The sequence below is a fragment of the Saxophila tyrrhenica genome (assembly GCF_035928015.1).
Source record: "Saxophila tyrrhenica strain CCFEE 5935 chromosome Unknown scaffold_8, whole genome shotgun sequence".
NCBI lineage: Eukaryota > Fungi > Ascomycota > Dothideomycetes > Mycosphaerellales > Extremaceae > Saxophila > Saxophila tyrrhenica.
The window spans coordinates 1,049,520-1,074,860 of NW_027041740.1; the positions used below are offsets into that span (position 1 = coordinate 1,049,520).

General features: G+C 54.2%; 12 protein-coding genes across 12 annotated transcripts; 5 read left to right on the top strand and 7 right to left on the bottom strand.

Annotated features, from left to right (window-relative positions):
• Positions 1 to 281: 281 nt before the first annotated feature.
• On the bottom strand, positions 282 to 1,247 carry LTR77_005749 (uncharacterized protein; the record flags this gene model as incomplete). The annotated part of the gene is made up of 4 exons (XM_064802992.1): positions 282 to 446; positions 497 to 606; positions 665 to 1,144; positions 1,199 to 1,247. 4 exons carry the CDS (start codon positions 1,245 to 1,247, stop codon positions 282 to 284), a joined length of 804 nt encoding a protein of 267 aa, XP_064659117.1.
• Positions 1,248 to 2,863: 1,616 nt separating this feature from the next.
• On the top strand, positions 2,864 to 5,443 carry LTR77_005750 (uncharacterized protein; the record flags this gene model as incomplete). Its single annotated transcript, XM_064802993.1, has 1 exon — positions 2,864 to 5,443. The coding sequence occupies one exon, from the start codon at positions 2,864 to 2,866 to the stop codon at positions 5,441 to 5,443; it is 2,580 nt and encodes an 859-aa protein (XP_064659118.1).
• A 385-nt stretch (positions 5,444 to 5,828) lies between these two features.
• On the bottom strand, positions 5,829 to 7,931 carry LTR77_005751 (uncharacterized protein; the record flags this gene model as incomplete). The annotated part of the gene is made up of 6 exons (XM_064802994.1): positions 5,829 to 5,952; positions 6,011 to 6,092; positions 6,144 to 7,237; positions 7,285 to 7,466; positions 7,513 to 7,547; positions 7,598 to 7,931. 6 exons carry the CDS (start codon positions 7,929 to 7,931, stop codon positions 5,829 to 5,831), a joined length of 1,851 nt encoding a protein of 616 aa, XP_064659119.1.
• Positions 7,932 to 8,544: 613 nt separating this feature from the next.
• LTR77_005752 (uncharacterized protein) lies at positions 8,545 to 9,460 on the bottom strand (the record flags this gene model as incomplete). The annotated part of the gene is made up of 2 exons (XM_064802995.1): positions 8,545 to 9,380; positions 9,430 to 9,460. The coding sequence occupies 2 exons, from the start codon at positions 9,458 to 9,460 to the stop codon at positions 8,545 to 8,547; spliced, it is 867 nt and encodes a 288-aa protein (XP_064659120.1).
• Positions 9,461 to 10,251: 791 nt separating this feature from the next.
• On the top strand, positions 10,252 to 11,904 carry LTR77_005753 (uncharacterized protein; the record flags this gene model as incomplete). The annotated part of the gene is made up of 4 exons (XM_064802996.1): positions 10,252 to 10,670; positions 10,751 to 11,581; positions 11,692 to 11,737; positions 11,788 to 11,904. The coding sequence occupies 4 exons, from the start codon at positions 10,252 to 10,254 to the stop codon at positions 11,902 to 11,904; spliced, it is 1,413 nt and encodes a 470-aa protein (XP_064659121.1).
• A 238-nt stretch (positions 11,905 to 12,142) lies between these two features.
• On the bottom strand, positions 12,143 to 14,081 carry LTR77_005754 (uncharacterized protein; the record flags this gene model as incomplete). The annotated part of the gene is made up of 6 exons (XM_064802997.1): positions 12,143 to 12,203; positions 12,256 to 13,161; positions 13,390 to 13,409; positions 13,458 to 13,669; positions 13,704 to 13,989; positions 14,037 to 14,081. The coding sequence occupies 6 exons, from the start codon at positions 14,079 to 14,081 to the stop codon at positions 12,143 to 12,145; spliced, it is 1,530 nt and encodes a 509-aa protein (XP_064659122.1).
• Positions 14,082 to 14,506: 425 nt separating this feature from the next.
• On the bottom strand, positions 14,507 to 16,275 carry LTR77_005755 (uncharacterized protein; the record flags this gene model as incomplete). The annotated part of the gene is made up of 3 exons (XM_064802998.1): positions 14,507 to 14,866; positions 14,919 to 16,187; positions 16,237 to 16,275. The coding sequence occupies 3 exons, from the start codon at positions 16,273 to 16,275 to the stop codon at positions 14,507 to 14,509; spliced, it is 1,668 nt and encodes a 555-aa protein (XP_064659123.1).
• Positions 16,276 to 16,664: 389 nt separating this feature from the next.
• On the top strand, positions 16,665 to 17,575 carry LTR77_005756 (uncharacterized protein; the record flags this gene model as incomplete). Its single annotated transcript, XM_064802999.1, has 2 exons — positions 16,665 to 16,728; positions 16,788 to 17,575. 2 exons carry the CDS (start codon positions 16,665 to 16,667, stop codon positions 17,573 to 17,575), a joined length of 852 nt encoding a protein of 283 aa, XP_064659124.1.
• A 33-nt stretch (positions 17,576 to 17,608) lies between these two features.
• On the bottom strand, positions 17,609 to 18,915 carry LTR77_005757 (uncharacterized protein; the record flags this gene model as incomplete). Its single annotated transcript, XM_064803000.1, has 2 exons — positions 17,609 to 18,585; positions 18,642 to 18,915. The coding sequence occupies 2 exons, from the start codon at positions 18,913 to 18,915 to the stop codon at positions 17,609 to 17,611; spliced, it is 1,251 nt and encodes a 416-aa protein (XP_064659125.1).
• Positions 18,916 to 19,370: 455 nt separating this feature from the next.
• On the top strand, positions 19,371 to 20,791 carry LTR77_005758 (uncharacterized protein; the record flags this gene model as incomplete). Its single annotated transcript, XM_064803001.1, has 2 exons — positions 19,371 to 19,715; positions 19,766 to 20,791. The coding sequence occupies 2 exons, from the start codon at positions 19,371 to 19,373 to the stop codon at positions 20,789 to 20,791; spliced, it is 1,371 nt and encodes a 456-aa protein (XP_064659126.1).
• Positions 20,792 to 20,799: 8 nt separating this feature from the next.
• On the bottom strand, positions 20,800 to 21,852 carry LTR77_005759 (uncharacterized protein; the record flags this gene model as incomplete). The annotated part of the gene is made up of 2 exons (XM_064803002.1): positions 20,800 to 21,347; positions 21,375 to 21,852. The coding sequence occupies 2 exons, from the start codon at positions 21,850 to 21,852 to the stop codon at positions 20,800 to 20,802; spliced, it is 1,026 nt and encodes a 341-aa protein (XP_064659127.1).
• Positions 21,853 to 22,581: 729 nt separating this feature from the next.
• On the top strand, positions 22,582 to 25,154 carry LTR77_005760 (uncharacterized protein; the record flags this gene model as incomplete). Its single annotated transcript, XM_064803003.1, has 2 exons — positions 22,582 to 23,885; positions 23,939 to 25,154. The coding sequence occupies 2 exons, from the start codon at positions 22,582 to 22,584 to the stop codon at positions 25,152 to 25,154; spliced, it is 2,520 nt and encodes an 839-aa protein (XP_064659128.1).
• Between the last annotated feature and the right edge of the window lie 187 nt (positions 25,155 to 25,341).

Here is a 25,341-nt window from a genome sequence, read left to right on the forward strand (position 1 = left end):
TATATTGATGCTAAAGAGTTCTACAATCGTCATCTATCATTGTAATGGTACCGCTTGTCAAGCCACCAAGTGACAGTGAAAGCAGGCGACCAGGTCGGAGCGAGCCTTGTGAGTGGCCTTCTCGCAGAAAGCAACAGCCTACCGACGAGAGTAGTGTGATCTTTTCGGGCACGATTTGGTCTAGAAGAAGACAGCAATGTTTCCGGGGGCCGCTTTCACTGTCACCTGCTTGTCGAGGAACGAGGCTCGCATACCTCCATTATAGATACAAGCCGCTTTACTCAGTAGCATCCAGCTGTAAAGCCACCATCGACGACCAGCCCGGAGCCAGTCATGAAGCTGGACATTGGACTTGCCAGGAAAACAATCGAGTCCGCAATCTCCTCCATTTCTCCCAGTCTGCCCTGCGGGACCTTGGCTATTTCGCCGTCCATGACCCCGGTCTCCTACATTGCAAGTCAGCGGATCACGAGAATGATGGCACCTTTCAACATACCGTAGCTTGCTGTAGCAGAGGCGTTCCAACGTAGCCGGGACATATAGCATTGATACGGATGCCCTGGGCAGCATATGCTACTGCATCTGTCTTCGTCAGGCCCATGACAGCTGGCATGAGGCTCATCGTTAGCGGAGGTCCAGTTTTGAGAGGCAGATCGACCCTCACCGTGCTTGCTCGTGGTATAAGCGACAGCTGCCGATATTGGCGTCGAAGCAACGAGTCCCAGCATCGATGCAGTATTGACGATGACGCCTCTGTTCCCTCGCGGCGGCGCCGTCAGCGGTTCCTGCTTCAGCATCTGTCGTATTTGTGCTCGTTGACACATCCACACTCCATTGACATTGACGTCCATTACGCGCTGCCAGTCCGCAAGTTCCTGATCAGCTGTCTGCTTCCCAGCACCGCCTATGCCGGCGTTGTTGAGAGCGATGTCCAAGCGGCCAAAGTGCTTGACTGTCTGGTCGACCGCAGAGTTGACGGAGTCTTCTTTGGCGGTGTCCATTTCGATGTTCAGGGTTTCGACATCGGGATGTTGTTTCTTCAGTTGCTCGCTGGTCGTCTTGAGGTTGTCCGGGCGGATGTCACACAGGGCTATTTGGCGGACGCCATGTCTTGCCAGGGCGTATGCTGCGCATTGCCCGATGCCTTCGGTATGTCAGTATTACTGTTCTCTTGATTGATTATGCGATGGAAACGTACCTGATCCTGCTCCCGTAATAAATGTTACGCCCTTCAATAGCGATGTCATCTCGCTGCCTGTTGTTGTCTTCCTACGCTGTTTGAAACTCCTTGTCTGCCCTCCAGGATGTCGACACGTGATCTCGAATAGGATGTAGTTGTTCCTTCTGCAACATGTGATGGGAATGGTCCTGAATCTAGACCGGCTCGATCTTCAAACCTTCGGGCTTCGCTGGCGAGCCGGTCGGAGTTGCTTATCCATTTCCACCCAGACGTTGGTACTTGGTAGTATAACCTTACACTAGAGACTGTTTGGACAATCGATGCATCGAACTGGATGTTGCAAGATCATTGAGGAGGACTGTAGACCCTCTCGCCCTGCAACGACATAAGAATCTGCGGAGAAATCTTACTAAGGCGGTCGATAAATGGAAGACGTTTTGCATCATCCTGGTGAAACAGACAGTCAAGAACTACAAAAGGGTGACGCCTGTGACACCGTAGTTGCTGTATCTGCTATAGAGTCTCTTTTTAATACTGTTCACACGAGATTGGTGTTGGGGCTTTTTCGAAGAAGCTCAAGTCTACGGGGCCAATGCAACTTTGCAGGCGGTGCGAATCGATTATGGAGGTTTGCACTCAAGACGGATTTCGGAGACAGTTGCAGACAAAGCGACGCCGCTGTAGGTCTCTTACTGCCAACCCGTCTGCCTCGTTGTTTTCGAAACAGGGCCGAATGGTATGTCAGAGCGAGTCCGTGCGCAGGTTTGCCTTGTGAGCCTTGCTGCACGGACGACAACAGTGCCCACGACGCCGCTCCATCTCATCTCCACCAACACTCGTGTCGTGCGTCGAACGCTGATAATAACTGACCAGATCAATACCGTGCCGCGCGTGCCTCTCAAAACTCGAGAAGAAATCTCGCTGGATTGACGGGAATCGTGACAGCTCCACCCTGCCGAGGACCCGAGGGAGCCGGACGCCTGCTCGCGTGGTCGCCAAAGCCACCAGACCCCCGGGAGGATCCAGCGAGTCATGAAGATGGCAAACGCCGTCGTTCTCGACGCGTCCCCGCACGACAGCTCTCCACCTCTTCACGGCCTTTCCCTCTTGGGGTGCGTCCACGTCTCGGTCGTCCGCTGGGCAGGGGTCTGGAGGCGTTCGAATGGTCTGTTGTGACGAGCCGCATGGCCAGAGCCCTTCACTGGACCGTACTAGACGGTACTGATTGAGTCTGCGGTCCGTTGAAGCTCTCATTAGGCCGTCTTCCAGAGGCCTCATCATCAAAAATGTCCTGACCTGGTCCCGCGGGGAATGCCAACCATCACGAGTCAAGCATCCTTCCAACCGTGCTCGCCGTGGATCTGGCCGACGTGCTGCCCCCGGGAGAGGAGGTCTCTGTCTGGTGAGCAAGAGAGCTACTGCGGGGTCCCCGTGGTCTTGGTCTATTGGGCGGCTGTCAACAAGACTGATTGTGACGAACGCCAATGGCCACGCCCACACGCCGCACCCTGTGATCAACGCAGGGAGGGTCTGGGCTTGGACTTTCGCGAGCAATGAACCTACCGGAGTTCATGCGTCAGAGCATAACCTCCACAATCTCTTTTGCCCACTTCCCTCTTGATCTTGCATTGTAGATGTCTGTTGCGGGTGTCACTACCGTGCTTCCTCCCAGGAGTTGCTAAGATGCAGGTCGGCGTCAACTCGATCACGATGCCCTCGACAGATTCACCACCTTCAAACAACGAGGGCCAAAGTCAGCCAGAGAACGAGCAACCGAACGGTCCAAAGCGCCAGAAGTCCCGGCACAGAGCTTCAGTGGCGTGCGCGACTTGTAGAGAGCGACGTATTAGATGCGTGGTTCCCCAAGGCGATTCAGAATGCGTTCAGTGCAGACGAGCTGGGACTGAGTGCATTATCAAGAACGACGATGAGCGGAGGCGGCCCATATCGCGAGCTTACATGAGCACTCTGACGGATCGAGTTGCTTTGCTGGAAGGGATGCTCAAGGACCATGGTTCTGAGCCGCCTCCTGTGGTTTATCCTCCGAAGACTACAAGAGGCACTTTAACTGGCGATGGCGAAAGCTCTCCGAGCCGCCAGTCATACCACCCGCGGCAGAGCTCGACTAATCGTGAACCTGCCATACCGGAGAACACGAGTCCCAGTAGCCTACATGTGATGGAAGATGCTGGGGAGGGATCACACGGTGGCTCTAATGCCAGCGTGGACGGACAGCGAGACCGGGGCGAGCAGGATGCCACTCAGGGAACGCCCATCGACGACAAGAAGGTCGGCATTCTCAGTAGACTCCTCTCAACACGCGGACATCTCTCCTTCGACCAGATATCTGGCAGATTGCGCTACTACGGTCCGACTGTCAACAGTCACATCTACTCCGAGCTGGAAGTCGACGATACGAAGAGCAATCGTGATAACCTGGAGCAAGCGAGGCGAGCAGAGAAGGTCATCCGGACACTACCGATGGAGACGCACGAGTACCTCATGTCCTTGTTTTGGCAACATTACAACGGCGTGCTGCACGTTGTTCACGAAGAGGCGTTCAACGAGGATAGAGAGGCCGGTAGGACAGGCTATTACAGTGGCTTCTTACACATCTGTATCCTTGCCATGGGCTATCGATTTGCGGACAAGTCAAGAGCAGATATGCAGCGTATCGCACTGCCGGATCGAGAGAGCACTTTGCACCGAGAAGCGAAATATATGCTAGATTTGGAATTGGAACGGCCAGGCGGCATGCCTTCAGTCGCCGCTCTACTGATACTGGGAGATTCTGAAGTCGGGGTCGGTCGGGACAACGTGGGTTGGATGTACGCCGGAATGGCTATGCGATTGTGCTACGACATTGGTCTACATCTGGACAGTCGACAGAGCGGCATGACACAACGAGAGATTGATATTCGCAAGATGACGATGTGGGCTTGTGTGATCTATGACCGGTACTGGTCTCTGTTCCTGGGCAGGCCGACTACGATGAAGAGTGCGGATTTGGAGATTTATTCGCTCTCGGACCACTTCGAGCGACTTGGGACATGCATGCCGGCCACCTCAGAAAGGAGTCTTAACACCCGCATCTACGAGGCGTTGATCGACCTGATGGAGATTGCCGGCAAGATTGTCGAGAACACGGAGCACAGGAAAATGTACAATGAGCAGACCCCTGATCAATCGGCATACTTCAGGATGGCTGCTCTCGATCGAGAGATCCATAATTGGGCTGCTCGACTGCCAGCAGATCTCCGCTACACTGAAGAAAACCGTGCAACGGCGCCATTCTCATTCTATCTATTGCACCAGCAGTACCACGCAGTGCTGATATTGCTCCACCGACCCTTCGCCCGCTACGACGATCCCAACAACCAGGAATCCGAAGAGGTCAGCGCCCTAGACAGTCACTTCTCACGAGCAAGCCGCGGCATATGCACCAAATCTGCTGTGGCCATCGCTCGTATTTTCTGGCACCACCGCCAACGCTTCGACGGCAAGCAAATTTTCTGCATTGGCATGCAGCACGCCGGCGCCGCAGCAACCGCTCTCATCGCAGCACTGGCCTATATCCCAGACGCCACAGACAGAACCAATAACATGTCTTATCTTGAGGTCCTACACCACGCTCTCCAAGACATGGCCCACGCTTACCAGCCCGCTGAACGTATGGCCCAAGTTCTCAACGCCGTCATGATCGAGCTCCGTGGCGGGCCCATCAGCCCAGGCAAACACATAAGCTCAACCTCCTCTACCATCCCAGCAAGACGGGGCAGCACTGTGATGGACTTCGCCGAGCGTCCAACGATGAAACGCCGCCAAACAGACACCACCCGTAAATCCAAACCCATGCCCCCTCCAACCTCCTCTCGCAACCACCGCACCAGCGACGCCAGCGCTGCTTCCCAGCCCCTACAACATGGGAACGACTTCGTCATGGTAACTCCCCGAACCGAAGGCTCCGGCTCCGGCTGGCCTGACGTTCACACCATGGACACGTTCCAAGACCAAGCACTGTTACCCACCCCCGATACAACGAACATGATCTCTCCCGGGCGACGGACAGACTGGCTGAACGGTGGGCTTGCGCCAGGAGATTTCCCGACCATGCCTTCGATGGGGATGATGCCTGGACTGGACACGGATACTTTTCCTGAATTCTTGACGCTGCCTAATGATGATGACTGGAGTCGGTGGCATAATGGGCCGGATGTAACGCCGCATGATTTGGATGGGATGCAGTTTGGGAAGTTTACTTGAGATGACGGGGAGGATGTTTTAATATGGACTTGTTAGCGAGCGCATGGCGTACTGGAAGGGGAAAAATGGGCCAGCTATGATCATGACAGATGCCGTCTTCTGGGCTGCGGCACTTGATGAGGCAGTGGTCAGCGTGTTATGAATAGGACGGCAGTCTTCTTAGTATCCTTCTTCTACTCGGCAAGTAACGAGATTGTCTAGACTCCAGGCTGTCCAGACTTCCAGTACACATGTCAATCGCCTTTATATGGTATGCTAATGGGTATTGCTACCTATCCAATGGATCCAAACAATCTCCTGAGCGCCGACGCCGCCGCCTTGTGCAGCGCAATACACCTCGCTTCGTGCTGCATAATACTGGCAAAGAGTGCATGAGCGCAACGGCTTACTCGACCGACCATTCATGATCGCTATTTCGCATATAAGTGCTCAAGCCTCGGACGTCTTGACTGAGGGTGGCTTTGATGTCTCCGTTGCCGAGGAAGGCGAAGCGGTTGCGGTATCGCCATCTGGTAGAAGAAAGTTAGCAACGACGGAGGAGAAGGTGATAGTAGCGGGATCACTGACCTAATGTTGTAGTCTTCCATTCTCGGGTCCTTGATCGACTTTAGGAAATGGATCGTTGGGCCGGGCCAGAGATAGATGCGATCTGAGAACACGTCAGCAGCGTCCCACCCTTTTCAGCATGAATGTTACCCACTCTTGACCTTGCCATCCTTGAACCACGACCGACACTCTTCCTTCCAGACAGTCTCCTTGTGGAACTCATCAAAGTGCGCATAGATGTCATCCAACGCCTCCTGCTGTACCTCGATAGCTTTGATGTGCTCGGTGCTAATCTTCTTCATCATCTTCACGGAGTACTCGATGGTCGTCTCGATCGAAGGTAGAAGGGTGCCGTTGCTCCAGGTAGCTCCAGGACCGACTATGGTGTAGAAGTTCGGGAATCGAGGCGCGGAGACGCCCATGTAGAGGTTGATGCTGTCGCCCCAGTCTTCGTGGAGCGAGACACCGGCGCCGTTGATGACGCGGAAGGCGGGTTTGAAGGCGACTTTAAAGCCGGTGGCGCAGACAAGGACGTCGAATTTGTGCTCTACGCCGTCGGTGGTGAGGATGCCGTCTGGGGTGATTCTCTCGATGCCCTTCAATATTGGATCCACGTTCGGCTGCACGAGGGCTTCTAGGTAGCCGTCTCCTGGCGAGATACGCCTACAGCCGGGTGCCCAGGTTGGAATGATGAAATCTTTCAGCTCTTGGTGGCCGGGACCCATCCTCCTGTTCATCTCCTCCGTGATGACTTTGCGGAACTGGTCTGAGAGCTCTGAGCCTTGCCTGTACATGCCGAACAGCCCGTTGATCTCCGCTTCAATACCCTTGCGGAAGTCGAGGTGGTAGTCCGGGTCCTCCTTAAACTGCTTCTTATCTTCATCTGTGAATTCATACTGCCTCATGCCCGGATCAACATCTTTGCCTTTCCGGACTTTGTTGAGCGCGCTGCCTCCGAATGGCGGGCTGATCCAGGTTGATGAGCGGATGTAGCACTGTACTTGATTCGCGATCTTCTGGATCTGGGGCACGATTTGCACGGCACTGCTTCCGTTTCCTACCACGCCGATGACCTTGTTGTCGAGATCGACTCCATGATCCCAGCTGGCGCTGTGCATGCGCGGCCCCTTGAAGTCATCTATGCCTGGGATATTGGGCCATTGCCAGTTGTTGAGGATGCCGGTGCCGTTGACCCAGACATGGCACCAGTCCTTCCATAGCTCTTTGGTGTTTTGGTCTTCAAGGGTGCTATACTAAATCAGCGGAGCTCTTATGGCTTTCAGATCAACACTCACAGATTCCAGATGCCCTGCTCTTCATCCCACCTGCCTTCAACCACCTTGGTACTTAGTTTCATATATTTCTCGCTGCCGTGTCTCTTCGCAAAATCTACGAAATACTGCTGAATCTCAGGGCCGTATGCGAAGAAGTGTGACCAGTCTGGTTTGGGGTCCCACGAGAAGGTGTAGTTGTGCGACTACAAGGGTCAGCCAAACTCCAATATCGACTCTGGAAGCACTTACAGGAATATCACAGGCCACTCCCGGATATGTGTTCTCTGCCTTGAGCTCAGCCACTGGCGCCTCACTGGTAACTATTAAAACATACCAAGCCACGTCCCACCAAACTGACTGTTCTTCTCAAACAGCGTGAGCTCCCAACTTCCAGCCTCGAGCATCTTGTTCATCTTGTAAGCAAGGCATAGTCCCGATGCTCCTGCGCCAACACATGCTACACGTAGCTTGCGCGGCTTGCTGTGGTATTGGTTAAGCACTCGATAAGGCTGTTCGGGCACTATCTCGGGGTAGTTGTATGTTTGGCCAGCTTCGTTCCCTCCTCCGGCTGTTGAGCGGTCTTGCTCAGTGTGTACTCCGTTGGTTTCGCCATTGGTCGCGCCATTGGCCGTGCCGTTGGTCACTGGGCCGCCGTCGCCGGAAGGCATGTTGAAGACAAATTTCCAGAGTAGAGTACGAGAGGCAGTGTGGATGGAACGATATTCGGGATAGTCGAAGGAATACACAAACAGAGAACAACCACTCAAACAGTCATGACAGAAGGGTGTAGGAAACCAAATACCTTAGAAAGCTCCGAGTGTTGACATGCTCTCCCGAGTACCTCTCGTGCAAACATCTCCGAGCAGACGAGCGTGCTGGCGCAGCACGCCTCGGCCTTTGTCCTTGCAGCCGTCGATTGAGGCTGCATGTGCCTAGACGGCTGTCTACTGGGCCTTCTTGCGCCGAACTGCTTGACTCGGTAGCAAACGCGGTTGATGGATGTTCTCCAGACCCCACGCACGCGAGTCGCGTCTCAGTCCAGATGGCTGTGGAGTCGTGCGATTGGCTGCAGTGTTGTTGGCGGCTAAAGGTTTCCGGCGTTTGAACCACTCTTACTGTATTGTAGCACTGCCTTACAATGAAAGGACATTTGAAGGAGTTCGCGATGGAGACCAAGTTGGCTGGCACAAGGTGCAGAACGTGCACGGAGAGCGAGATTCAGCTTGGACCAGGTCATATCGGTCATGACAGTGCAATGGTTATATACAGGGCAAGGCATATCTAAAAGTTCGACTTGTCCGTGACACCCATCGTCTTCGCCATAGACGCATCGCAGAACTCAATCTGGTCACGATAGTAATGGTTCGTGCCACTGAGCTCAACAGCTTCGCCGTTAAGCTTGCCCTTGGTCGAGCCATTTGCCAACGGCTTGCCATCACCAATAGTCGAGCCACCAACATCGTGGCCGTCGATCAACATAAGCACGGTCGAAGCAATCTTCTCAATAGGCACGAAGACATTCTCTTTGCCAAAAGCGTCCCACGCACCTGACTCAAGCAGTCCTGTTCGAACGGTACCGGGGCAGATCGCGTTGACACGAACCCCGTCGTCGCGATAGAAGTTGCCGGCTATCGAGCGCATAAGGGCGACAACGCCATGCTTTGCCGCTCCATAGGATGGTGATGCGGGTACACGGTAGAAGGCTCCGCAGCTTGCTGTCATGACGAGGTTCTTGTTCTCGCTCTGTGTTGATTGTCGGAAGTAGTGTTGGGCCAGCCAGCTTGTGTTAACGACAGATTTTAGATTGATGTCGATCACAGTGAGATCCGGTGGTGGCGGAGGCTTGCCGCTTGGGTGTTTCTCGAAGAACGAGTAGCGCTCGACGATACCTGCGTTGGCGAAGACGAAGTCAAATCGACCTTCGCTGTCGAAGACCTTTTGGAAGACGCCGGCGAGGCTGTCGTAGTCGGTCACATTGGTCTTGTGGAAGGTGGCGTTAGAAACTTCTTTTGCCGCCTTCTCGCCGTTCTCTGCGTTTAGGTCGAGCAGGTGAAGATGCCAGCCACCTCGCTCTGCTAGGGCTTTGGCAACCGCCAGCCCCATGCCACTGGCACCGCCTTCGATCTATTAGCAGCTATCAAACTGACGGCACAAAGACTGTCTTACCAGTGATTAGAGCGACCTGAGTCTGCGCCATGGTACTCTAGCCCCAGCCCTCAGCAGACGATGGTAGTTGTAAGGACCGACAGTGTTGTGCTGGAATGGAAGCTTCAAAGCAATAGCACCAGCAACAAGGGCGGTCGATGTTGCGTAGACTGCTGCTCCTCTGTACAGCAACTGGGAGCCAACCATCTTGATCTGAGCCACACAGACCAGCTGCTGCTGGTTGTTGAACCTTGGTAAAAGGAAAAGCACGTGCAGAGTACGAACCACGGTACAACGGGTACTTGAGAGGAGTGGAGAGTTGGGATGGAAAGGAAGACGTTCTCAGAGGAAACGGAAGAGCGAGGTACTTACGCACACGGCGGAATTGAGTGAGGGGCAAGGTCACGCTGACGAAGATGCGAAACCCCGCTCGATCTGCTGGTCAAGCTGGTGAGGAGGTGTCAGAGGTCGGGACGCGTGAGTGGTCAAAACACCTCCTTGAGCTCGGGCCAACGTGGAGAGGTTTGCGGGGGTTTTATTTTGGGCGCCACTCCAGACTGCTTCACATCTTCGTCTTGGAAAGAAAGCTCTCTGGAAAAATGCTTCCTTGACTACATGAGTCGGCTTTGAGCTCTAGGGCCCTCCCAAACGACTCAAGATATGGCCGCCGCGGTACTCGTAGCCGCTGTACCTGCGGCAATGCACGACCAACGGCCAGGTCAAGAGCCATGAGAAATTATTGTTGCTGAGTACTCGCTTTCATCTGATCTTCTACTGCCTTTCGCCTATCTCATTGTACTCTCACGGCCTTCTACTACGTTCCACGAGCATCAGATCTCTACAATGGCATCCTTCCAGTTCAGCAAGGACAAGCTCCCCAAGCAGCTCGTCATCAACAACGAATACGTCGACTCTAAGAACAGCAAAAAACTGACTGTCAACAACCCCAAGGATGGCTCGCTAGTCGCCGACGACGTCCCTCTCGCCGGCGAAGCAGACGTTGACGCCGCCGTAGCAGCAGCAGAAGCTGCCTTCCCAGCATGGAAAGCTACTACTCCCACCAAGAGACGCGACATGCTCAACAAGCTCGCTGACCTTATCGACGCGCACGCTAAGCCCCTGGCGGAGTTAACGAGGATCACTTTGGGTGCACCTTGGGGCAGTTTCGGTTCCTTCGAGATGACTCTCTGTGCTGAGACTTTTCGCTACAATGCCGGCTGGACGGACAAGTTTGCGGGCGAGTCTCATCCACAGGAGGATGGGTGAGCAGATTCTCTTCTCCTACTGAGAAACATCGCACCCACATGAAACTTGTGCTGACTGGCCCTCCTTGCGTCCACAGGTTCATGAAGATTGTCCGGAACGAGCCTTTGGGCGTTACTGCAGGCATCATCCCGTGGAACGGGCCGGTTGGCAGTATCGGTCTCAAAGCTGGCCCTGCTCTTGCGACGGGCAACTGCTTCATCCTCAAGCCCAGCGAGAAGACTCCTTTCGCAGCTTTGGCGTTTCTGCCGTTGATCAAAGAGGCCGGTTTCCCGCCAGGCGTCTTCCAGGTCTTATCTGGTGATGGCTCTACCGGCGCCCTGCTGGCCAGCCACATGCGTGTGCGCAAAGTCTCGTTTACTGGCTCCATCCCGACAGGCAAGAAGATCCAAGAGATGGCCGCCAAATCCAACCTCAAGCGAGTGACCTTGGAGCTCGGCGGCAAGAGTCCAGCAGTCGTCTTCGACGACGCTAACCTGGAGAACGCCGTCACGTGGACCGTCAACGCCATCACTGGCCACAGCGGCCAAGTCTGCTTCGCCGCCTCGCGAGTCTACGTACAAGAAGGCATCTACGAGAAGTTCATCGAGAAGTACAAGACTATGTTCATGGAAAGGACGAAGACGGCCGGTGATCCAGACGCCGAGAGCACTATCTTTGGACCTCTGGTCGATCAGGCACAGTTCGACCGGGTGACTGGATTCATCCAGCGTGGGAAGGAGCAAAACCAGGGCACGCTTCTCACGGGAGGAGCGAGGATTGGTGACAAAGGTTACTTCGTTGAGCCAACCATCTTTACCGACGTCAAGGAGGACGCGGAGATTCATAGGGACGAGATCTTCGGCCCAGTGTCGGTTGTGAGGACGTTCAAGACCGAAGAGGAGGTGATGAAGATCTCGAACGATACTGAGTATGGGTTGATGGCTGGCGTGTTTACGCAGGATATCAACAAGGCAAGTCTGGCAGTGCCACGCATATCAGGTTTCCGGCTGACTCTCTTTAGGCTATGCGTATTGCCAGCAACTTTGACTCGGGCATGGTCGGCATTAACTGCATCTCACTGATGGTAAGTCCACAGCTGTGCTTGGATGTTTTCACTTGCTGACAGCGAAATAGATGACTCAAGCTCCTTTCGGTGGTTCGAAACAGAGCGGTATTGGAAGGGAAGCCGGCATTGCCGCTCTCCGGGCATTCACCGACACGAAGACCATTATGGTTAATCTTACGTACTAGGAGGTAGAAGTTGTTGCAAACAGGGTGCGATTGATGTAAACGAGCATTCAGTTGGATTCAATATATGTGTACTAGATTGCAAGGCTTAGCATCATAAATCAACATGCGCTGTTTGACACCACGAACTGTTCTCTGTCTCATTCAGACATCAATCGAGTAGCTCATCTACAGACTAATGTTCACCCATCACTAAATCGTCCGTGCCATGATCCTCGCCTTCTTTTCGTAGCCGTTATCCTCATCTCCGCACCTCACGCACCTTTGCGTTGAGGTCGGGTTTCTCCCAGGTCATGTATGCTCTGTAATGCTCGTCAGCAAGATCATCGGTGGCAAGAATCAGACCGTACTCACCTCATATTCTTCATCTCATCTGTGGGATCCCACTGCCACGCCCCGTCCGTCGAAACCACATCAAAGTTCCAAAGGAGACGACCAAGAATCAACCGCATCTCCATATAACTCAAGTGCTTGCCGATACAGCCTCTCGGCCCCAGCGAGAACGGCTGCATGCCCTTCTTGAAATCCGCCTCGTACTCCTTAGATGTCCATCGCTCTGGAACAAAGATATCGCAGTCTGAAAAATTCTTTGGGTTGTGTGCTGCTGCCCAGCTGCTCACGGCCACTGATGTGCCGCCTGGAACCCACATACCGTCGATGGTGTCGCCGTCTTTGGGTACGGTTCGGAGAAGGCCAGTTGGGACGGGAGGATGGATGCGGAGGCCTTCTTCGATGCAGGCGTTCATGTAGGGAAGCTTCATCAGATTCTCATTGGTCATCTCGGACTCATTTGTGAAGCTGCTGCGGATCTCGTCCTTGAGCTTTTGGTACTTATCCGTGTTCCAGAGAAGCCGAGCAAAGAGTCCTGAGAGGAGGTTTGCTGTGGTTTCCGAGCCGGCTACGATGAAGAGCGCGCTGTTGACGACGACTTCGTCTTGCTTGAGGTCATGCTTCTCCTGCTGCTTCAAGATGTACCAGATGAAGTCTCGGTGGTTCGAGTTGCCGTTTTCCAGTCGCTCGTAACACTTCTCCCTGCTGCGGCGGAGATGCTCGGTACGGTACCATCGCTTCTTGGCCGGGATCAGCTTGAGGAGCCATCGCTGTGTTAAGGACCCAGCTGGAGCGAAGCGGCGAGTTGCCTGCTCGTAGGCGCCCGCTTTGACGGTCTCGTAGATCATCGAGACCCATTCGTGGAACCGCCCGAGGTCGAGACATCCGAACGGCTCGCCGAAGGCAAGATCTCCAATAATGTCAAAAGTCCTGTGCGCACGTAAGGAGACGCGTCAGCAGATGTCTCAGATAACGAAGTAGAAAGGCCGCATAAGAGTGCTCTGTGCCTAATCGAGACGGTTGAGGGCGTTAGGCTCAAACCTCGTGGTCGACCGACAAGCACATAATGTGCAGGCATATCCGCAGACACTCTGGCCCATCGGCTATGAGAACTCTCTCTAGCACCCTCAAGTGAAAGATGAGGGAGGGTTCTCTCACGTGTAGTTTAACCAATTAACCTATGAGAATCAGTAACGATCCCAACAATCTCGCTCATTGATACTCACCAAGTTGAACTCCTCATCCTTGCCAGCCATCCGGTGCATGTTCTCAATCAGCTGGTCAACGTAGCGCTTGACGATGTACTCTTGCTCCGACAGAGCTTTCTGGGAGAACGAGTGAGACAACGCCCTTCGCTGCCGGGCGTGGTTGTCATCATCGGCCATGGTCAGAGTCGTGACGCCTTGAACCGCCTCTACTGAGCCGACATGGATGGGGTCTGAGCCACTCGTTAGACGACCGTCGTAGGATACGGGAAGTGGGTTCAGGCTTGCCTTTATGCATATTAGGATGCCCAGGTCGGTGCCCGTAGATATCCTCCCAAGCGCCAACAGAGTTGAATGCCAGTTCATTCGGCGAGACACGCACGACGCTGCCATACTTGTCGTGCAGTTTCTTGTTCTCGAGAGGAAGCCGGCCACGCATGAGAGCTAGGATACCAGGCACAGGGCTCATGGCATTGAGCTTCGGTCCTGGGAACTTGGCCAAGGGATGGAAGAAGAGGTTGTAGATCCATTCTGATACGACGTATCCGACCAGCTGCGAGCGTCAGTGACTACTCTGTTTGGGGGCTTTGGTGGACTTACCCCGAGGACTACGACGACCGGTGCGATCGTGGAGAGTGAATACATGTTGTCGTCGAATAGTGGAAGATGAGAAAGGAATGGGTTGATGATGGAGAGTATTTGCGCAGAAGCTGAAATAGTGAACCTCAAAGCATCTCTCTCAAGAATTGCCTACCTACTCCCACCAGAGCCCGTGGCCTGGGGGCAATATTCGGTTGACTACGAAGGTGTATCACCGACAGAGCCGAGCACTACGCAGGTACCCCGGACTACGAGGGGCAAGGTCCAAGGTTGTGCTGTGGTGAAGCTGGAGCTTCAGAGGAGTGGGAGGTGTGGGCATGGAAAAGGATTGCCGCCCAAAAGCACTCTGAACGACTTGCCGAAACGGGACATTGCACGTGATTGTCGTGACAATTTGGCGTTCATGTAGCGGTACCCTCTGGTCAATGTCTATATCGTTCTCATTCACAGGAATTTGCATACAACTACATCTACAACTTAGCACGCACACTCCCCATCTCCTTCTCTACCCCCGGAGCATCCCTCTTCGCCCAGTCCCTCATCAACTTCCGTTGAATCTTCCCACTGGCCAACTTCGGCACCTCATCCACGAAAGCGATACCGCCGACGAGTTGTTTGTGTTTGGCCACTTTGCCCTTCATCCAGTCTTGTATCTGCTTTTGGGTGATTCCTTTGGCTTTACTCTCGTCCTTGAGCGCAACGTACGCTCGCGGGAACTCTTCGCCAAAGATCTGGACACCGACGGCGGCGGCGTCTGCTATGTCGTCGTGCTCTAACAGGACCGCTTCGAGCTCTGCTGGAGCGACTTGGAGGGCGTTCACTTTGATTAACTGCATGTTGTCAGCAGATTCTTCATGCTAGATTGCAAGACCACATTCTTACCTCCTTCTTCCGGTCAACGATCCAGAGGATATGCTCCTTGTTCACGACAGCCACATCTCCTGTCTTGAGCCAACCATCGTTCGAGATCGTCTCCCTCGTAGCAGCTTCGTTCTTCCAGTACCGCAAGCACACGTTCGGTGCCCTGATGTACATCTCGCCTGGCGTATCGAACCCAACCTCCTTACCATCGTCGTCAACGAGCTTGCACTCCGTATTGGGTATCAGCTGGCCCACGTTCCCATTGTCAGATGGCTTAATCTGTAGGATGGAGCCGCAAGTCACTTCCGTCATTCCCCAGCCTTGCTTGATATCTACGTTGAAGTCCCTCTGCACGGCATTCTGCAGCTCCTTGGCTAGAGGTGCTGCACCGCACAGTATACCCTTCAAGCTGGTCAGATCGTAGTCCTTGGTCTCCGGTCGCTTGTTCATCATGATCAAGATTGGCGGCGCGACTTGAAGATGTGTAATTTTGTATTCCTGTATGCAGCGCAAGAACTCAGAATAGACGAATTGCTTCATGATGTAGATCGGTACGCGGACTTTGGCTGCCATGAGATTGACGTAGAGCTGGCCGTAAGCGTGGTATAGCGGTAGGAAGCCAACCCATCTCTCCTGCGGCAGCTCGCCGGGTTTGAGTCCAGGGTACCACCTCATGTAGATAGTTTGTTCGACGTTCGCGATAAGAGCGTGGTGACTGATACAGACGCCTTTCGGCAGACCTGTCGTGCCGGAGCTGTAGTTGATTGTTGCAACTGTGTTTACCGACTCCTCCGGGCTGAGTTTTCTCCATTGATATTTGTCTGCATCCTCTGGACTTGCGATCATCTCCCGCCAATCTCTTATGCCGTTCTGCGGTTGACAGGGCTCGTCGTTGAACAAGAAGATCCGCTCTTTCGACATTCCCACCTTCTGAGCCGCTGCTAAAGCGTTCTCCAGCATCGTAGGATGCGCCAGTATACATTTCGCTTCGGTGTTCTTAAGCTGATGGACGACTTCGTTGACCGTGTATATCGGGTTCGCAGCGCTGAACGAGCGTACTGAACCGACGATGCCGAGATATGCGACTGGGATGAAGAGGTGATTGGGCGAGTAGATCATACAGACGTCGCCTTGGGCGATGCCCAGACGATCAAGTCCCAGGCATAACCGCTTCACCCATTGCAGCATCTGTCGCGGGCTAAGGTTCTTCTGCGGTTGTACGGCATCGTGCCATACTGGCTGATCTGAAGGTGTCTGGCCATCGGGGAAGAGGTAATCGAGGACGTTGACCTGCCAGTCTGTCAAGGAAGGCCATATATTAATGAACTCCAATGCCTACCTTGGGTATGTCGAGATCCGGGAAATCAGATTTCAACATCTTGCTTGAATGCTATCTGTAAGGACGTGACGAGCGGTGTGCAGGCGGTTGGTATGCAGTGTAAGATGGATACCACCAGCACTCCATCGTGAGTAAACCGAGACCGCCTTCCATCTCGACTCAGGCCTCCGACAGTGCCGAGGGTACTGATCGATAGACTCGTCCTGCAAGCTATCCACTGGCTCCACAGAGGGAACAGCCTTTTGCGGAGAGCAACGATCCGAGACACCGGGGAGAGGTTGGCGCGTGGTGGAAAAGGAAAGCCCGAGGTGGAAATCTAGAGCACGACTCATGCAGTCGACATGGGTGGTGGCAGACTTCCCTGGGACTCCGTCTCGAAGTTCTTTTGCCTTTGATTGTGGAAAGCTGACGAGAGGGCAGATTCAAGGATGTCTGACATTAGTTTGAACGGGTTCTTCTCGCTGGACGGCAAGGTCGCGCTGGTTACAGGAGGTCAGTGAGAAGGACCATCATCAAGCCAGCAACGAGACGATGTCTAACACCACAACCAGGCTCACGAGGCCTCGGTCTCCACGCAGCAACCGCAATCCTCCTTGCAGGCGCCAAAACCGTCTTCATCACCGCCCGCAAATCCGGCGGCGAACAAGGCATCGACCAAGCAGTAGACCGACTCAACAAACTCGCATCTCAAAAAGGCCTCAAAGGCAGAGCTATCGGCATCGCGGCCAACGTCGCCCAAGTCGAGGATATCGAGCGACTGGTCAAGGAAGTCAAGTCTCACGAATCGAAGCTCGACATCCTTATCGCCAATGCAGGCGCGACATGGGGAGGCCCGTTCGAACCGACGCCAGACTGGTCGAGTCAGAAGGTGCTTGACTTGAATGTCCGCGGTGTCTTTAACATGGCACGTTTGTTCACGCCCATGCTGGCAGCGGCTGGGACGGCTGAGGATCCGAGCAGGATCATTGTGGTCTCCAGTACAGCTGGGACGCAAGTACCGCATGTCGGCGACCACGGCACGATCATGTACAGCGCTTCGAAGGCAGCGGCGCACCATCTTGCACGAAATCTCGCGGTGGAGCTGGGACCGCGAAACATCACTACCAACACGATTGCGCCTGGCTTCTTCCCGTCGAAACTGGCGAATGGTCTAATTGAGATTTTGGGTGGACAGGACGAATTGGAACGGGACAATCCTCGCAAGCGTCTAGGAGTGCCGGATGACATTGCAGGGGTGACACTGTTCTTGTGCTCGAGAATGAGCAGCTACGTGAATGGAGAGTACATATCAGTGGATGGTGGACAGCGCCTGGCATCTGGACGGCAGACGAAGTTGTAGGATATCAAACGATAAATACCAAAGCAAGTGATCTCAAGTTGCCTTCGAATCTTGTGGTATCAGCTTTCCTCCGCGCATTCGATCGAACACCAGGCCCCAAGCGTGCTCTGTACTTCGCTCTTCCGTGAACGGGTTGCTCTTTGGCGTTGAGTACATCTTCGTCATATCGTATTGCCGGTCGAAGTCGAATTGGACCATGAGGAAGTACTGCGCAAGCATCAGCAATTGGAAGTACAGGATCATCTGAGCATTTCGACTCACCTCAAACCCTTTGAACGTTAGATCAGAGTCCGCAACCCCCTTCTTGAGACCATATAGCCCCTCCAACTTCTTCCAATCCTCAATATGTTCATTGATATACTTTCTGACCTCTTGGCTCTCCTTACCAGGTCCCGTCCCCTTAAGCCCAAAGTAAGCACACAGTGTAGGCCATTTCGTGCTCCAAGACTCCGGCTCTTTAGCATCAGCAACATTGAAGCCTTCCCCATTCTTCTCCTTAGGCAGGTTCAGGGACAAGTGGATGGTCTGCCTGGCAATCATATCCGAAGAGCTGTCGTTGGACTTTGCCGCCCAGGACTTCTCTGTCCCAGGGAAGGGACACTCCTTTCCTTCGCCCTCAACACTTGCGTAAAGGCTTAAGAAGATGCCGAGAACAGTGGCTAAACTATAAAAGTTCTGATTGGGAACAAAGCCAATGATGATGTCCGGCCGGGTCTCGCACCAGCTCCATTTCTTGTCCTTTGCGTATTCGATAATCCAATCTAGCTGTGGGTGGTAGAAGAGCCTGTCATGGTATGGTTGCTTCAGTCGAGGCTGATCTTCTGACAGCGGGACGTGGATGTAGTCTGTAGGGTGGTTCTCAAGGAGATGGCATCCGTACATCTTCGCGCCGGTCTGTAGGACGACGAGTTCGAGAGCTGGGCTGAGTTTGTCCATGGCTATCGTGGAACGCTTGAACATATCGACTGCGTCTTCGAGCTCTTGTTGCATTTCCGCGTTTGCTTTGTAGGCTGCGTGAAGGATCAGTCTGAGGCTCGCGAAATGACACCATTGGGTCCGGTAGTACCTAAATAGTAGACGTGAGTGATCTTGTCAACGTCCTTGACATTTTGCTGTAGCGATTGCTCAATCTCCTGCTGGCTCCCCAGTAAATTGATCCCAGAGACAATCTGGAGTCGAGGATCTGCCGGCCACAGCGAATCTTCTTGCTTAAGCGGCCTGTTGGTCATGGCAACCACACCTTCCCAGATGTCCTTCTTTGGGTAGTCATTGAGAAACTCATTGATGAATGACCACCCGGTCACACCGCTGGCGCCGAAAACAAGCGCTCTTTTGCCCATGTTGATAATTTTGAGTACGGAAGCGCGGGGGAGGAAGCAACCTGATGGTATGGATCATGGACGAATACTGAAGCTCTGACTGAATAGAGACGAGACCAACCTGACCTTGCCTACATGTAGCTACTACGCGTGCCGAGCTCGCGTTTTACTCTGCCATTGCATTGAGTACCGCTCTGTGAGAGAGCAGCAACACGAACGACAGCTTGCTCCGTCGCCAGCGATTCTGGACGTGGTCCAAGCGTTTGCCTGTTCCTCTCACGTCGGCTACGTTCATCCCAGCGACCCCAGCCTTCTGATCTCTAACCATCCCTCGGCCTGCACCAAGGGACCAGACCGTCGGCCCACGGACGCATACTACATGAGTCGTTTGACCATAGCATCGTAGGTCTTCCGATACTCTCTACCGTAAGTCTGTAGATTCCATTCCATCATATTCGTTCCTCCAATCTACCAACATGCCTCCCTCAGAATCTGATCTCGAGCACCCGGCCTTTGCCCGCATACCGCCATGGGTCCAACAGAAGCTCTCCGCGAAAGCAGTAGAGACGATCAAGAAGGTCCACCATTGGATGGAAACAGAAGTCATACCCGCTGAGCCCATCCTCAAAGCACAGATCTCGCAACCAGAGAAGAGATGGAAGACACCGCCGATCATGAAGGAGCTGAGGGAGAAGGCGAAGAAGGAGGGCTTGTTCAACCTGTTTTTGCCCAAGAGCTTTGGAGATCTGAGCCCGGGCTTGACGAATCTGGAGTACAGCTGTTGTGCGGAGATAATGGGCAAGGTGTATTGGGGCGCTATGGTAGGCAACATTCGTAAGTCGGTCTGAGGTACAGGAGCTGACAATATCAGACGATGAACTGCCACGCCCCGGACACTGGCAACATGGAGCTCATGGCCAAGTACTGCAACGAGGAACAAAAAGAGAAATGGCTCATGCCGGTCCTCAGAGGCGAGAAGTTCTCCGCCTACAGCATGACAGAGCCCGACAGAGCAACCTCAGACGCCACCAACATCAACTGCAGAATCACCCGCGACCCCAAAGACCCCAACTGGCTCGTCATCAACGGCCGCAAGTTCTACGGCAACTGCATCTGGGGCGAAGATCTCGGCTTCTACATCCTCATGGCCTGCTCTGACCCCGAGAACCCGAATCCGTGGAAGCGACATACCACCGTCATCGTCCCAAAGGACACTCCAGGTCTGAAGATGGTGCGCAATCTGACGGTAATGGGTTACGACTGGGCCCCAGAAGGCCACGGCGAATACCTCTACACCAACGCCCGCATCCCTGCCGAAAACATCATTCTCGGCGAAGGCCGCGCCTTCGAAATCGCACAAGGGCGCCTTGGACCAGGCCGAATACACCACTGCATGCGTCTCCTCGGCCAAACCGAGCGCGCCTACGAACTCGCCCTCATCCGCGCCACCGACCAGCGCAAGAAGCCGCGAGGCAAGCTGATCGGCGAGTTCGACTCCAACATAGAACGTCTAGCCTCCATGCGTCTGCAACTCGACTCAATGCGTCTCGTTGTCATGAACGCCGCAGATACTATGGACCTCAAAGGCAACAAAGCCGGCCGCTACGCTATCGCGCAGTCGAAGATCCTGGTCCCGCAGGCCTGCGCGGATATCATTGACGAGTGCATGCAGATGCATGGTGGAGCTGGGGTGACGCAGCTGTATCCGCTGCCGGAGATGTGGACGTATGCGCGGTTTGTGCGGTTGGCGGATGGGCCGGATGCGGCGCATAGACATCAGGTCGGTAGGGATGAGTTGAAGAAGGCGGGGAAGGTTAAGGAGCAGCATGATGCTTATCAGAGGAGATACAAAGAGCTGTGTCAGAAGTGGGGTGTGGATGAGGAGACGTTTTTGTAGGATACGATTTACTTTTGATGTAGTAAAGATTTTTCGAGCTCAGCCTGCTTCGCTGCCAGGCCATGCCTTTGGCCGAACTCCTTCAATCCAGTTTCAAGCGCGTGAGTGACGCTTTCATTTCGTCTGATGGAGTCTTCGCCATAGCTCAGTCGATGGGTCCAAAACTCCAGCCATGACTCCGCGCGAGCTCCTTCAGGTGCATCCATGAGCCCGACAGCAACATCGATATGGTCAGTCCTCGCGTCGCTCGTGAAGAAGACCGAAGCACCGCATGTACCGCAGTGATATCTCACCACACTCCCCGACTGCTCCTCGGCCTTGGTGGACATGTAGCCCTTCAGCGTACCCCAGCCCTTCAAACTCCCGAAAGGCAGATTCCAAGGCTTCTCACCCTCTGCGTCTAGCGAGATGTCCACGGTCGGTACGAAAGCCCACTCCAACCACTCCTGCCCAGAGTCAAGCCTGCAGCTGTCGCAAGCGCAGACGCCGGCGAGGAATTTCTTCCCGTCGTCCATGAGCCACCAAGCTGCATCTGGTCCGGACTTGTTCAGATGATCTGGGATGATGACATCAGGCCACGGACTTGCAGCATTCTTGGACTTCTCAGAAGGACGAGCGATCCAGAACTCGACGCCGTTGCATTTGCAGTGGCAATGCAGTCGGTCTGTCGGAGATGGCTGGACGTTTGGACGGTCTGTTGCTTTCCAGTCAAGCGGAAGTACTTGGTCTGCACGAGGCTCCAACACGTTTTTGTCCGGCGTCTGTGGCCAGCGAGGTAAGTCTTTGCCATGAATAGAAGGCAGAAAGTTCGCAAAGCCTCCGTCAAGCGTATCCTCGATCTGCTCGTGGGCCAGGTACTCGTACACACCGTCGGCCTTTTCCAGCGTACCGCACATGACATCCCAGGTAGCGTCTTTATTGTGGTTTTCGGCATCGACCCAGCAACGACAGAGCATCTTCGATCCGCAAGTCTTGCATCTGTAGCTGGTGAGTCTTTTCGAGAAGTCGTATGCCTGAAGACTGTCTATGAGCTTTTGCTCGGGTTGATACGATACTGGCATATTGGCTTCTGTGAGACATAGTGTGCCGGTATAATGGCGGCATGAGTTGCAGTGACAGAGGTAGCCCTTTAGTGGGAATTCTGAGGAGGGTAGTGTAATCTCGTGCGCGGCAGCGCCGCAGAGGCAGGTTGCTTTGACTGTCCGTGTGTCGGTGGTCATTGTGGTGGGAGGTTGACTGCAGGTAGACTGTATCTTTCTGCGGGAAGATAGATTTGCGCTGACTTTTCTTATCAGTGGCCCAACTGGCGATGTCACGGTATATGCAGGCACTGGATGGTCACGCCCTGCGGTGCTACATGTACAACTGTACCTCGCGCTGGATTTTGATTAGAAAGATCAAGTAACACGATCCGTCCGCTAATCGAGGCGTGGTGGTCTGATCAAGCTTTCAGAAGTCACAGCTGTCGTAGCAACGTGCTTGTTCTGATGTCGTTTGACTCGTGAAATCGAGAAGATGGAAGTGAAGTGAAGTGAAGTGACTCGTCTTCGAGAGATGTAGGCACGTGACTTTAATGTTATAATTCCCGGCTTGGCGTTCCGCGCTAAGGAAGGGACAACAAGGGAAATTTCGGCTTGGAGAACGTCACCTCAACACGATCGCGACTACTTCAGTTCACAGCACAAGAAGGCCCGTTTTCTTCACGACATTCACAAGTTAACACTCTATTCATCCAAGCCCTCACCGCGTACGAGATGAATGATTGGCGTCAGTGAGTGGATATTGTGAAGATGGGTGACAGCTACCATCCGCAGCGTGAGCGTGGGTACGGCCAGCCTACTCGCTATGAGGCATACCCCGACCGCTCCCGTGGGTATGGTGGCGGCGATCGCTATGACCCACGATACGACAACTACTCCAGATATGACCCGCGTCCGCGCTCGCGCTCGCCGTCAAGGTATGACCCCTATGCGCGCCAGGCTTACGCACCTCCGCCACGCGCCCCCTGGCACAACGAGTACGAGCCATATGACGACCACCGGAACGCGAACCCACCGAACAGTGGTTACTCGTTTCGCGGTGTTGCCGCCAATGGCGATACGTACCAGCCGACCCGCGCCGAAGAGAACTTCTCTTTCCGAGCACCTACTGGTCCATCGGCACCACGCTTTCCGCCACAGCAAGCTCCTTTGCCGCAGCGGCCCACGAAAGCGCAGCGGAAAGTTGATGGGCCGAAGGTTCAGAGCCAACTTTACCCGCCACCTCAGCAGCGGTGGAAGACTGGAGGGTTTAGGAAACCACCAGCTCCCCACCAGCGCGACATCTTGAAGCATGCAAAACGGGGTGGCACGCCAGAGCAGCTGGAAGGTATGACTTCCGGAGGTGCCCGCTTTGCCGAAGTCATTTCAGACGACGAGAGTGATGAAGATGATGCGGCCGATGACAGCGATGCTCCTCGCAAACGCCAGAAGGTGACGTCAGAGCCAGCCGGACAAGAAGCAAGCGCTCCAAAATGGTCGAATCCGGAGTACTTCACTGCTTTGCCGCCACCAGAGACTGCAGGTGCACCAAAGAAAGACATCGTACAAGTGATCCGCAAGGCAAAGCGAGAGGCTTCCTCAAACCAGACGTCATCGAACGCTGTGAAGAGCAACGTTGACTACATCTCCTTCAACTTCGACGATGACGTATCTATGGATGGGTCAGATGATATGCAGATTGTGGATCCCCCTACTGGTGCTTCTAAGGCTGCCTTCGACCAGAGCTCCAGAAAGCATTCGAACGGCGGAAGGCTCTCGAATGACAATTCTCTCGATCAGATTCATTCTGCTTTCGATCCTCAACCGCTTGCGGCGCGCATCACAAAGGCGGATGATGCAACTGGCTCTCCACCCAAACCTCCACACGGATTGATCATGCCTTCGGATCAGGAATTGGCCGCCACTCGAAGCAACACTTTCAAGGGCAAGAAGCGCAAGCATGCGGAGCAATCAACTGAACTCGGCAGCATCATACCTGCCTGGCAAGCTTCTGGACCTAGTGCAACGCCCTGGTTCAACCCCGAGAATGTCAAGACAAGTAGTTCTGCACTACGGTGAGTTTTGAGTGGCTTCTTCTTTTAGTTTGTACTGACCTCCTCTTGAGCAGCCTCCACATGGAGATCTGTGACTTCTACGACTTCGTTCGACCGTTCGAATTCGAAGAGACCGTTCGCCAGGATCTCATCGAGCGGACGCAACGAGCGGTGCGCAGCTCTCACATTCAGCCGCAAACTCATAAGGTCGAGATCAAGTGCTTTGGTAGCTTCGCATCCGGCCTGTATCTTCCGACAGCTGATATGGACCTCGTCGCGGTGTCGCCTGACTTCCTTCGGTCTGGAATGAAAACTTTCTGCGGAAGTGGAGGTCAAATACACAGGCTTGCGCGGTATCTCGAGAACACTGGTCTTGCTGCCCCTGGCACCGTCTCGCCTGTCCCGAAAGCTAGAGTGCCGATCGTCAAATTCGTCGAAAGCTTGACTGGCATCAAAGTTGACATCTCGTTCGAGAATGACTCCGGACTGAAGGCGAACGAGACATTTGCCAAATGGAAGGAGGCATATCCCGCCATGCCGATCATTGTTGTACTAATCAAGCAGATGCTCGCGATGCGTGATCTGAACGAGGTCTTCAGCGGCGGTCTTGGAGGCTTTTCGATCATCTGTCTGGTCGTGAACATGATGCAGCTGATGCCTCAGATGCAGTCTGACAGCATGGACCCACAACAGCACTACGGCCAGCTCCTCTTGGAGTTCCTTCACCTGTATGGCACAAACTTCGACACCACCGCGACTGGCATCCAGATGCGCCCTCCGTACCAGTTTCAGAAGCTGAAGCAAAAAGGCGTGAAGACCTTCTCCGGAGACAATCAGCGCCTCACCATCATCGACCCGAACAACCCTAGCAACGATATCTCTGGTGGTACCCGCCACATCCCTGTCATTCTTGATGTCTTCAAAAAGGCGCATGCGGACATCCAGCGCCGTCTGGCCGAGATCAGCAGCGGCAAGAATGTTGAGGAGAGCATTCTGGGCTGTGTTCTAGGTGGGAACTACGACAACTTCATTCAGCAGCGCGAGAGGCTTCGCAACGTCTCCCAAGGTCGTACTTTCGGCGCCATGCCGAGCGGACCGAAGTACGAGCCTACTGCGGCAAAGAAGAACAAGGCACCGCAGCCGCCCAGACGCCCGATCGCTGTGCCGCACAGTAAGCGTCAGAACGGCAATGCTCCGAATCAGCACCCACCTCCACCCAAGCCAGGCAAAGGTGCTCCTGGTGGCAACGCTAACGCCGGTGCGAATGTCGCTGGAGGAAAGAAGGGGTAGGTCCTGACACACTCGTCGATTACGCAGCTGTACTGTCCGAGATGCTTACCCTTTGTAAGCCGCAAGAAGAAGCAGAAGCAGAAGTAAGGTCAGCGATCCTGTTCGGCAGCCGCAGAGACACCACGAGCACGATATGACGGGCCAGCAACCTCTCCGACGGCGACGAGAATATGACCGGGCTACTGAA